Here is a 13,159-nt window from a genome sequence, read left to right on the forward strand (position 1 = left end):
GTATCAAACCCATTCGCATTACAATGCAAGTGGCTTATCATGATTGGCTGCATTTTGAAGAGAGGCTTCCTGATTGGCTCAAGTGTGAGCAGAAAGTTTTGCAGGACATGTGCTGCAAGTCCCGCCTACTGAGGTATCGGCGCCACTCACAGGAAGCGAGTGGCTGCCCCTATTCAGTGACAGCTGCAATTTTTAAGGAGCCCTGGATACTGTACCAGCAATTTGTCTAGTCTGGCTATGTTGCCCTAAGGTATACTTAAAGGGAAGATCCGCGCAGACTATAAAAAAACAAACTGCACTTACCTGGGGCTTCTTCCAACTCCTGGTAGTCGATCGGTGCCCTCGCCGCAGCTCCTCTCCCTCCCGGCGTCCAGCGATGAAGAAGCCGACCTCGCCAGGTCGGTTTCATGTGCGCTCCACGGTGCGGGTCACGTGGTGTGACATCATCTGGTCTCTACTGCACTGCGCCCACGCATTAGAGACCCAATGACTCCCCTACACCACGTGACCCCCCCCCCCCGCCCGCCGTGGAGCGCACAGAAGCCGACCTGGCGAGGTCGGCTTCTTCACCGCTGGACGCCGGAAGGGAGAGGAGCTGCGGCGAGGGCACCGATCGACTGCCAGGAGTTGGAAGAAGCCCCAGGTAAGTGCAGTTTGTTTTTTATAATCTGCGCGGATCTTCCCTTTAACCTTGTAGTGCACCAAATGAGCCAGTGCTTGCACTATGCCTGAAATGAGAGTACAGCGTTGGTCCTTAGCAGCAGAGAACGTACCTGGGCATGCTGGGCCATTTCTAGGAAAGTTTCTGCTTTTTCTGGTCCCTTGGAGTTTTCTATAACAAGATTATACTGTAATGTAGCTTTGATATGTTTGCAGTTTTCTGTTTCCTAATTGGATTTTAAGAAGTCACAATTCTTATAATTATTTCCATATGGCAGCAGTGTGGATGGAGTCACATGGCACAAGGCAATTGAGTTATATGACAAATAGAGCTTATGTGTATCATCCACATGGTCCTCCTGATCAGCTGGTGCATGTGCTGCACTCTTCAGGACAGTCCACGTTCACAGAGGGATAAAGCTCACGGACCTGAACTCACAACTTCCTCTCCGCTCTAAAAGATAAGCAACAGCATAATGACCTTGTGTTTCAGGATTTGTATCAGCTGTAACAATCTGCAGTGTGCCTACTTCCTGCTTTCATGGAAGAAGACATAGGGTTGATATCCTGTATTTACAAATTAGCTCTTCTGCCAAGGCAGCCAGCTGACACAGCTGAGAGATCAAATTACAGTTGTGATTGTTTACAGATAAGGGGGTATCAGACAGGCTAAACTCTCTAAATACATACAGGGTGCATTTCTCTTTGTTACCCTTCTGTCCTGTACAAGAGTTCAGGTTAAAAGCATACCCGAATCAAATTCTTGCATGAAAACGACACACTTACCTCAGTAGTAGGAAACCTCTGGCTATTCGAGGCTTTCTGGATCTTCCTGGTACCCACCATAACAGCGATGGGTCCTCGTAAACAGATTTGATGAGGACATGCCAGATATGTTCTCGTAGCTGCGCTCTTGTCCATGAATGAGTTCATCCGTACTGAGCATGGGTGGATAGGGTCTGCACATGCCCAGTAGCACAAAGCCGCTCTTGCATGGTTTTTCCCTCCGTGCACAAGTGGCTTTGTGCTGAAAGGCATGCGTGGACCATACTTGCACATGCCCAGTACGGATGCATTCACACAGACAGGAGCACAGCCATGAATTACTGTCTAGTCCAGCAGCCATATGGGCTCAAGATGTTAACCCTCCTGGCGGTAACCCCCACCTACACTCGGGGTAGCCGCCGCAGGGGATTTCTCAGATAAAACTTGTTGTAAACCTTGTAGCTAGCACTTCGCTAGCTACCATAGTCCCCCTAAGTCCCTCCTCTCCCCCCCACGATCGCTGCAGTTACACATACCTTCCCCCATCCCCCTGGATCCCGCAATGGCGCAGCCTCTCCAATCAGCTCCGGGCTTCGCTATGGGATCGGGATTGCGCATGACGTCGATGACATCAGACGTCATGTCCGATTGTCGCCATAGCAACAACTGAAGCTCATTGGGGAGTCTGCGGCTCTCTTGGGATCGCAACTATCGTATAGCGGCGGCGATCGAGGGATCAGAAGGGTGCGGGAGACTATGGTAGCTAACCTAGTGCTAGCTACAAGGTTTACAAAAACTTTAATCCAAAAAATCCCTCCCACGGACGCAGCCTCAGAAACTGCGTACCGCCAGGGAGGTTAATTAGCTCAATCCTTTATAGCAAACTCTAAGGCCAGGGTCACACTTCGCAGAATCGCATGTTTTCCCCATAGCACATAGTGGAAAACACATGCAATTCTGGTAAGGGCCCTTTTCCACTGCACAGCTGAATCGTAAAAAATCGCAAATCACTGGTGATTTCTAAATATCTTAGAAATCACGGTAATTATTTTCCACTATAGTGATTCGATTTGCAAATAACCGCTTTCTGGAGCAATTTTGAGAGTGATAATGCAAATGAAAAATCGCATGACAAAGGTAATGAGAAATCACAATTGCTGGCGTTTGTGATTGCAATTGGAAAATGGCCCTAAGTGTGAGCCTGGCCTAAGAGACCAAAGTAGTTTACTATATTAGAAATTGTCATACTCAAGCAAACAAAAGAATACTATGGTACTGTATCTTAGTTGGGAGTATTTTTTTCTTTCCAATGCATCAGCAAGCGAGCGCAGACAGCGTCTAAGCTAGACAAAAATGCACAGTGCTCATTATGCAAGGATTTGCATGCAATAATCACACATCTTGCACAGGAATCATACACATCACCAGTTCATGCAGGTACAGTATTTATAGTGTGCTCCTCTGTCCATAAGTCTGTGCATCCTGGATGATACTGTACTGTTGCAGCCATGCACAAGCAAGTCACGGATGACAGGCAGGTACCTCAGTAATCAGGCAGTGGCAGCTTACACAGGAAGCATACGTCTCACCGGCTTGTGCAGGGTAGAATGTAGATAGTGAGCTGGCTACAAGTGGATGCCAGCCCAGCCACAAGGCTCAAGGGTCTTCAACAGACGTATAACACATGCTCCTGCCCACTTTCCACACTAGCCAATACCTCAGGGACCAAAAAAAAAAAAAAAAACGGTTTACAGCAACTAAAGTTATATCAGAGTTTACTATACCAGGCATTCTTCCCATATACATATAACAATGCTTGGCCGGGACCTGGACACTTAAGGTGGCCTTACATTGTGCGACTTAGTGACCAATCACCCGATTATTATAATCGGAAGAAAATCGGGGCCAAGCGCATGCTCGATCAACAATGCGACCAATTTCTAGATGAAATGCAAGGCCGACTGGCTTAATCGTGTGCGTGGGCATAACGTCAAGCAATATATCGGCACAAGCGACAACCACGACGGAGCCCCCACCCCCGGTGCACTATACATTACCTGTCTGCTGCTTGCCCTCCACTGGCTCTGGACACACTCCGTGCTCCATAAAACATGGCCCAAGTGGTTGCCAGAGTAACAGGGCACGTGTGTGATGTCACACACATCCGCATGTACACCACCAGCCACGTGGGGCGCATGTATGGAGCAAGGAGTGTGTCCGGAATAAACGGAGGACAAGCAACGGACAGGTAATGTATAGTGCGGGGGGGGGGGGGGGGGGGGGGAGGGGTGCAGCAAGGCAGCAGACAAGACCAATTCCTGATCAATTTCAGCATGGGCAGCCAACAGATTTCTCTCATATCAGATCTGATTAGAGCGAGATTTGTCTCATAAGCTGGACACTAACGATACAATCTTTTTCATCCAATCTTACCATTTCTATGTAATATAAGGTAACTGCCTAAATTATCCATTCAATATATCACTCAGCTTACCCTTGTAATGCATAGATTTGGTAAAATTGGATGAAAGATTGTATTAGTGGCCACCTTTAATCAAATCTGTCCATAATCGCTAATGTATGGGGGTCTTTAGCGTACCATACCCTAACGTTTATTATAACATTATACTGTAGTGGGAAGCCTCTGACTAGACCAGATACTTCCTAGATCCTCCTTGGACCCACATGGCTGCTGGCCAGGACACTAATTCATAGGCGAGCTGTCATCTGTACGAATGCATCCATGCTGGGCATGTAGGAGTATGGCGCAAGTGTGGAAGCAGCTCCCCTCTGCGCCTCCTATACTCCCCTTTGCCGCCAGGAGTGCCTGTACGCAGCCTCATGTACTGACATCACTTACATAACATGGAATCACAGCATACAGTGGTTTCCCACAGGTAGATGGAGCCGCACAGCAGATAGTTGCTTTCACACTCACCACAGGCGCAGCAGAGTTAGGCAGACTTCCTGCTGCCAATGAGCAAGAACCATTCTTCAAACAGATAAACTGGCCCAGCACGTAGGCCTGGGACACTAGCAGCACTATTCTAAGCGCCTGTGATTTGAAAAGCGGTTGCTAATGTAATGCTATAAAACGGATAAAAAAAAAATCCCTCAAGTTGGCTAACACAACGCTAGCCAAATGTTCAAATCGCAAGCGCTTGAAAATGTGCTGCTAGTGGGTTCCATGCCATAAAGGGATTTAGACCTCAGAGGATTAACTCGCCTGTCTACACCTCCCACCATGTTACGCCGATCTTCCCTACACTTCCATTGGGAAGATGGAGAGTAGTGTGCAGGTCAATAGAGAGAAAGCTACACAGGAGTGTAAGGGCTCATTTCCATGGGCAGTTGTGTGCTCAGCAAGCAGTTACCAGGCAGCAGTGAGTAGTTTTAAAGAGAACTAGAGATGAAACACCCTCTTGTATTTTACCTTATAAATCAGTGGGAACATGACAGTAAACACCTAATCTGCTCTTTGTTTCATTGTTCTCTGTTTAATCTGACTGTTATCACCTCTGATAAGAATCCCTGACTGAGCACTCAGTCTAGCTTTGCTATGGAAAGATTATAGCTGAGTCTGTCTTCTCTGGTGTCTTTTCAAGCCTAAACCTGCCCCCTTGTGGCTCTGCTATAATGACTCCGCTATAATTATTCCCTGCAAAGCCAGACTGAATGCTCAGTCCGAGATTCTTATCACAGCTGATAACAGACACTTTTAGTAGTGAGGATGAAACAGAGAGCATGGTAAGTGTTTTCTCTAATGTTCTTACTGAAATAGATGGTAAAATACACAAGGGTGCTTCGTCTCTGGTTCCCTTTAAGGGCTCTTTTCCACTATGAAATGCAATTGCCATCACGTTTCAATTCCCACCATGCGATTGATCTACTATACTCAGTAGAGCTTAATCGCATCCAAAACACAGCAAGACGATTGCCCTTGGACCAAAATCGCATCACAATCGGATCACACTAATGGAAATTGCTGCTGCAGCTTCCATTAGTTTAATGTACCTTGCGATTAGAATCAAAATGCAAATCCCAGGGTAGTGGAAAAAGGCCCTAAGGGCCCAGTCACACTTGCTGATCGCAAGACACTAGCGATTTTGCTCTGGTGTTTTTGGCGATTAAGGCCCCCCCCCCCCCCCCCCCAAAAAAAAACCATTCACACCTGTCAATTTTTTTTGCGATCGCATTTTGAGCTTCTATAGCACTGAAACGCAATCGCTGGGAAATCACCTGAAAATGGTGCAGGCTACGCGTTTGCGTTTCTGGGCGATTTGCACAAATAGCTCAAATGAGAACGGGCCCATAGACTTATTACCCTAGCGCTTTAAAAACCGCCAGTGCTTGAGCGTTTTGCCGAAATCGCCGGCAAAACGCTCAAGTGAATGGGCCATAAGAATTTGAGAGGCATTTCACTGCTTATCAACTGCTTGTGGAAATGAGGCCTTAAAGTGGATCCGAGAAACTTTTACTCATTGCATAATTGTGTTCCTTTCATATATAGTTTATAGGGCATTCCTCAAGCCTAATACTTTTTGTTTTAATACTCTTATTCCCTATAAACTAAACAAGCCTCGCCCACAGCTTTTCAGAGAGCCTTGGCACTTGGCTCAGGTAGCAAGGGCTTATGGGAGCTCAGTCTGGGCAGGAGGAGGAGTTACTAGCCAGAGATTTCAGAGGCAGAGAGGAGGAGTGAAATTTTCCACAGGCTAAGAGATGGATATGCCATCAACTTGCCTCCGTGTAGGGTGACGAACAGAACATGGCTGCCCTCATAGTATCACAGCTATAAATCGAACTTTTTAAGCTGTTTGCAGCTCTATTTGCTGTGTAAACTATCTAAACTTTAGATAAAATATATAGACAAGTTACTTGTTAGTTTTTCATCTCGGATCAGCCTTAAGCCTCACACACTTAAGTCTATTAAATGCATAATTATCAAACACCTTGAAGAAGTTGGACAACTTTTGTCAAGTAAAAGATCACTGATAAGAGGCAACCAACGACTGATAAGACGCAGCTCAAGTCAATCCAACAGTTGGATTGACTTGAGCTGCGTCTTCTCAGTCGTTGGATAACTTTTGTCATATCACTGATAAGAGGCGACCAACTTCTTCAAGGTGTTTGATAATGGTGCATTGAAAAGACTTGTTGAGCATGCGTATGAGGCTTTAACCTTCTCCAGTCATGATATGCATGCAACCCTGCACATGCCAGGACAATTGTGCAATTAGCACTAGCTTTGTATATTCACACAACCCATGCTGATCTGCCTCCTCTCCTGGGTCCATGCTTTGTAGTTTACCACACTGCATTGTCCTTGAAGGAGGAAGTGCTCCATAGCCAGGCTTGCAACGTGTCCATTAGGATGCTTGAGCTTGTTGAAACGCTGGGCAAAGAGCAGTGTTCTGGGTAATTAACCCCGCCGCATCTACCTGCACAGCTGCAGCAATTAGAGCCAATTTGAATCACGAGTAACCACCGTAGTTACTCGTGATTAATCCGTGATGAGCAAGCCTAATGGTGTGTTACAGAAGCCAATGACCCTAGCTGCCAAGACCGCTAACCTCTATAGGGACTTTCACATACGACAGGAAACGTAGTTGGTTTTTAACAGTTTTATTGAACAAGAGGCCAAAATTTTTTTTACTTCAGTTCTTTCACTGACAGACCTGGAAAAGAAAAAGCAAAAAACCCATCAGAAAAATCATTCTACAAAAACATCTGTGTTACATTTTATACAATTATATTTCCCACTGCACAGGGGACAGTCAAAAACCTAGCAAAATACTTGCCAGAATTTACATTTGCTGGAGTGGAGATTGTAGGCAGCGCCATCTTTGTTGTGTAATGCTGGGTACACACAGATTTTCTGGCAGATTTACTGGCAGATCAATTATTTTCAACATGTTCAATCTGATTTCTGATATATCCTATTACAGTGAACGGAAAACTGTCAGAAATCAAATCGGACATGTTGCAAATCGATCCGACAGTAAATCTGCCAGAAAATCTCAGTGTGTATCTAGCATAATGCAACTACCTATATAACCCCATCCACAAGTTGCAAGCATTTGTTAAGTCTACAGCTGCAAAAGTGCCAGCCGAGCTAAATACCATTCTCACAAACCCCATCAGCACCTAGACCAGGGGTCTCAAACTCAATTTACCTGGGGGCCGCAGGAGGCAAAGTCAGGATGAGGCTGGGCCGCATAAGGAATTTCACAATCGCTGCGCATCGCCGCCTCTGCCCGCCCCTCTCACTCTTCCTTCACAAAGAGGGGCGGGGAGAGGCGGCGATCCGTGCAGCGATTGACGTCAGGAGGGGCAGAGCTGCAGCTGAAAGCTCTGCCACTTCGAGGAAATGCCGGCGGATTGCCCCCCGGGCAATTTGGGGGCTCTGCAGCCCTCATTTGGCGGTGGGGATGCGGCGGATTACTTGGGAGCACTGAAACGAACTATAAGGAAGCTTTTGCCGGCGAGGGCCACAAAATATTGTATCGAGGGCCGCAAATGGCCTGCGAGTTTGAGACCCCTGACCTACACAGTATGATGGGAACTCCGCAAGCAAGGTTTTTACGGACAAGATTCCATTGCAAAACTATCAGTGATGCAAATGCTATTAGGAGTAGACAGTGGTGACAAAGTCAAAGTGTAGCTGAATTCTTGCATAGGATAGACTTGCCAAACTTGCAGGGCTTCTACAAGAAGGAGGAGGCGAAGAAAGACAGCATGGGAGCGATCAGTGTGGAGGGGGGCTGGAGGAAGCCTCAGGTATGCATAAAACTTATGTTTCTTAATGCCTGGTGCACTTTTAGGTAGGATCATGTCTTGCTTGCTGGTGAATTTAAAGAACAAGTGTCCCTGCACATGTCCTACACTGACACAGCCACTGGGACAGGATGCAGGGGCCAAGAGGCGGGCCGACCGAGTGCGGTGGTCAGAGGCGCATGCGTGCAGCAACAAACCTAGAGGCTGTTTTTAAAATGGTCAAATGCATTAACTGGTACAAAATGCCCATCACTTAAAGTCCCAGGAGAGGATCAAATTACAACTAGTGATTAGACACAAATGAGGGGGAATTAGACAGGCTAAACTCTCTAAATACATACAGGGTGTATTTCTGTTATGTTTTCCTTGTGTCCTGTGCAAGAGTTCAGGTCCACTTTAAAAGGAAATATGGCTGCTGCTATATCCCTCTCGATTTATGCTAGGTATAAATGATGCAATTTTCTGACAGATTTACTGTCAGATCGATTATTTCCAATATGTCCGATCTGATTTCCAATCAATTTTCTGTTCACTTCTATGAAGGGAGAAAAAAAAAAAAAAATCAGATTGGACAAGTTGGAAGTAATCCATATGGCAGTAAATTTCAACGTGTGTAGCTAGCATAAGGTTCCCACTAGTGCGGAAACCGGGCCAAATTCACAGTTACCCCGCAGGCAAACCACACGTGGAAACTGCCATAGGAAATAATGGAGCCGCCGGCCGATTCGCCCGACTCTGCCATCAGTTGCCGTGCAGGACTCGGCGAATCCCATCTGGGACTCATCTGCGTACCCACAGACCAGGAAGTGCCACCGCACGTCTCGCAACAGTGTGCGCCGGCTAGTGGAAACGTAGTCTTAAAGGGAACCAGAGACGAAGCACCCTTGTGTATTTTACCATATATATCAGTGGGAACATTAGAGAAAACACCTACCCTGCTCTCAGTTTCATCCTTCACTGCTCAGTCTGCTTGTTATCAGCCCTGATAAAATCCCCCACTGAGCATTCAGTCTGGCTTTGCTCAGGAATCATAACTGAGTCTGTCTTCTCAAGCCCAAGCCTGCCACCTTGTGGCTCTGCTATGATGACTTAGCTATAATGATTCCTGAGCACAGCCAGCAAGGGGGCAGGCTTGGGCTTGAATAGACATGGGAGAAGACAGACTCAGCTATAATTATTCCTGAGCAAAGCCAGACTGAATGCTCAGTGGGGGATTTGATCAGGGCTGATAATAAGCAGGTTGAGCAGTGAAGGATGAAACAGAGAGCAGGGTAGGAGTTTACTGTCATGTTCCCACTGATATATATGGTAAAATACACGAGGGCGCTTAATCTCTGGTTCACTTTAAGCTCTTGCCAAGGTTAATAAACAATAAGAAGCTAAGCAGGAACTCACCAGGAGGGAGGGACTGTTTCAGTTTTTCTGCCTTTTCCTTGTCTGTGATGACGAGAGTGTACAGGTACTTGCTGCAGCGCACCTTGAACTTCACATTATCCTTGTTCTTCTTAATCTTAACAGCTACAGGAAAGAAGACATTAAATACATTTAAAAACCCCTATAAAGCCACACACCTTAAGAATGATCAGGCCGTTTCCCCACTTGTGTACTGCTCATCAAGTTTTCAGCAACTCACAACCTCTGAGGTTTGAAACCATGCGCAGAGATTCGGCTTGGTAACAATGAATGGTCGTATGCTATTTGCGCAAATGCAGAGAGATCCTATTCATTGTAAATGAATGAGATTGGCAGTGCATTGGAGGACAACACGAATGCCACTCATTTTATATAGGATGCAAGGCCACATGCATTGCAATGCAAACAGCACACTGGAGAGTGGGCCATACACATTAAAGAAAAAAACCTGCATTTTTTCACAGTTCTTTACAGAGTACAGTAAATATATATCACAGACTTGCATAATAAATCATCACTTCCAAAGTCAAAGGGCCCTGTTACACCAAAAAGCATTTTGCAGGTTGTTTTTTTTTCAAACCCTTCCATTAACTTAAATTGCAGTAAAACCGTGGCAGAAAGGAGACTTTTTAAAAAAATCGCGACTATTTTGCTTTGATTTTAATGTAAGTCAATGGAAGCGTTCTTAACCATTTCAGCCTGCAGAGATTTTTCACCTTATGCATCAGAGCAATTTTCACCTCCCATTCATTTGCTAATAACTTTATCACTACTTATCACAATTTATTGATCTATAGCTCGTTTTTTCCGCCACTAATTAGGCTTTCTTTGGGTGGTACATTTTGCTAAGAATAATTTTTTTATAAAATGTATTTTAACAGGATTAATAAGGAAAAAAAAATGGAAACAATTCATTTCTCAGTTTTCAGCCATTATAGCTTTAAAATAATCCACGCTACCATAATTAAAACCTATGTATTTTATTTGCCCGTTTGTTTCGGTTATGACACCATTTAAATTTTGTCCCCATCACAATGTATGGCGCCAATATTTTATTTGGAAATAAAGGTGCATTTTTTTCCGTTTTTTTGCGTCCATCACTATTTACAAGCTTATAATTTAAAAAAGGTTCATAGTATACCCCCTTCAAATGCATATTTAAAACGTTCAGACCCTTAGGTAACTTTTTATTGTAATTTTTCTTTTCCATTAAAAATTTTATTTGAGTAGTATTTTGGTGTGGGAAATAAACAGTTAATGTTTACTGTTATATGTGTAAATTGTAATGTAAAACATATGTAGATGTACTTTTACTATTTGGCCACCTTGGAGTTTTTTTCTCCTTGTGCTTCTCACTAACCGGAAGCACAAGGGGGACGTGGAAAATTTTATTTGCAGAAAGACTGAAGCCTCTAGTAAGAGCGCTTCGGTTTTTCTGCTGGGGACACGGATCGGTGATCAAGAACCATGTTCCCGTTCACTGATCCCAGGGCTACTGGGGGACGGCACAGGGGCACGCGCCACGTCCAGGCGGCTGAAATGGTTAATAGAGCATCTGAAGAGACTGCTCTGAACCATCCATGTATCTATGTAGGATAAGCACCGCTATTTTGTATGCAAGAACCATCTATAGGCTACTTCTGCTACTTACATTTGGCATCCTTCCTCCTGGCTGTGAGCAGGAAGTCTTTGATCTCTTCAATTTTGCGAGGCTAAAAAGAGAAAGCAACATGATGACTTTCAAACGAATAAACCTACATATACATACATACAAAAAGACCAGGCAGCAGTGCTAGTTCAATAGAAAAAAAAAAAAAAATAAGCGCCCCATCTCACCAGCTAATACTGTTATATACACTGAAATAAAACCCCAAACTCTGCATCATAGTTTAGATTGCCAGTTATCTGGTTTATAAAACTGAAGCGAGCAAAAACACCTTTGTCAGAATCCTCTTGAGGAGTATCAGCCAAGATGATTTGCTGCATCCCCACGGCCGTCCAAAGTCTTTATCCCCCCAAATCCCGGAGCAAAATCCTACGACTTTCAAAGTCTCAGATTTTGCTGCCCAGGAGAGGCAGAGCTGTGCACTGTAGCTCTGCCTCCAGTCCATTCAATCACCGCCTCCGTGAAAGAGGTCTTTATCCCCAAAATCCCCCGGGCAGAATCCTCTGTTACTTCCTGGAGAAGGCAGAGCTTTGGGTTGTAGGTCTGCCTCCAGGCCATTCAATCACCGCCTCTAGCTGCCCCACTGAGTCTTCTTTCACTGAGAGGGTCCGGGAGAGGCAGCGATCAGTGGGGGAAAGATGCAATTTGGCTTCCAGTTATTGCTGGCGCCCAATTAGTCACCGAGCGCTTCATCCTAGGGGAGCTGACACTCCACTTAGGGTAACAAAAAATGTAAGCTAAATTGCACCTTACATGACCCAGAATTAGCATGGGCTGAGGAAGAACTTTTAAACAAGTTAATTACAATCATTAGTCAAATGAGAGAGTCCTTTACAGCTTGATTAATGAAACTGTCAGGTAATTAATCATAACCTGATTTGCACTGAGCAATGCTCCATTTCAGCTGACATCAATTTCAGTAATAGGTGTTTTTTTAAATGTACTGCAATGATTTAGGAATACTGTCACCTTGTCTCACTCCTGCCTATAAGACTTCTGACTCTCTACCCTCCACACCACTCAGGGGAGTTTTTAGGCATAGGCATTACAGGCCATTGCCTGGAGCGCCATGCCCCTGGACTAAGCCCCGCAGGTGTTCTATCACCTGCATCCGCTTAGTGCAAATTGCAGGCGGCTACCACTGTGTCCCTCTGTGCCACCTCTTGCCTCTGTGCCCACCTCTCTTGTGATCTGATGAAGGCAGGGATGCCGAAACGCGTCATCACGCTAGAGGCAAGAGACGAGCGAGGACATGCCTCCCACTAGTGAGAGGACTTTCCCCGAGAATGGACGCTTTGCTGCTGGCCACAGCCTGGCGGTGCCCACACTACTGGAAGGAGGACGTGTCAATCTGCTGTTTACATGCGACATTTTAACTGCAATCTTGTAAGTAATTCTTGCACTTGCGAACATTAAACTTTTTATTGGTTTTACACTATGGAATACTCCATTCATCTTTTTTTAGATCCTCTGCTTGCTACACCCCACTGAGTGAGCGGCTCCAATAACCTGAACCATTAAAGTGAAGCAGTGTGATCTAATCTTAGAAGCGCTAGACAATCAGTATTTATTTATACTTTTATTTACTTTATTTGTATAGCGCTGACATCTTACCCAGCGCTGTACAGAGTATATAGTCGTCACTGAATGTCCCTCAGAGGGGCTCACCATCTAGTCCCTACCATAGCCATATGTATTTATCATAGTCTAGAACCAATTTACTTATCTGTATGTTTTTTCGGATTTGGGAGGAAACCAGAGTACCCGGAGGAAACCCACACAGACATGGGGAGAACATACAAACTCCTTGTAGATGTTGACCTGGCTGGGATTCGAACCGGGGACCCAGCGCTGCAAGGTGAGAGCGCTAACCACTAC

General features: G+C 45.3%; 1 protein-coding gene across 2 annotated transcripts in view; it reads right to left on the reverse strand.

Moving 5' to 3' along the window:
* Window positions 1–7,034: 7,034 nt before the first annotated feature.
* The window catches only part of RPL38 (ribosomal protein L38), a 48,470-nt gene continuing 42,345 nt past the window's right edge, over window positions 7,035–13,159 (reverse strand). For both annotated transcript variants that reach the window (XM_068264225.1, XM_068264224.1), the window contains exons 3-5: window positions 11,267–11,327; window positions 9,598–9,720; window positions 7,035–7,103 (exon numbers count right to left, since the gene is read on the reverse strand). In XM_068264225.1, coding sequence (XP_068120326.1) covers window positions 7,078–7,103; window positions 9,598–9,720; window positions 11,267–11,327 — 210 coding nt within the window. In that variant the 3' untranslated portion in view covers window positions 7,035–7,077. The remainder of the gene's footprint in view (window positions 7,104–9,597; window positions 9,721–11,266; window positions 11,328–13,159) is intronic.

This window comes from Hyperolius riggenbachi, chromosome 12 (assembly GCF_040937935.1).
Source record: "Hyperolius riggenbachi isolate aHypRig1 chromosome 12, aHypRig1.pri, whole genome shotgun sequence".
In the NCBI taxonomy this organism is placed as follows: domain Eukaryota; kingdom Metazoa; phylum Chordata; class Amphibia; order Anura; family Hyperoliidae; genus Hyperolius; species Hyperolius riggenbachi.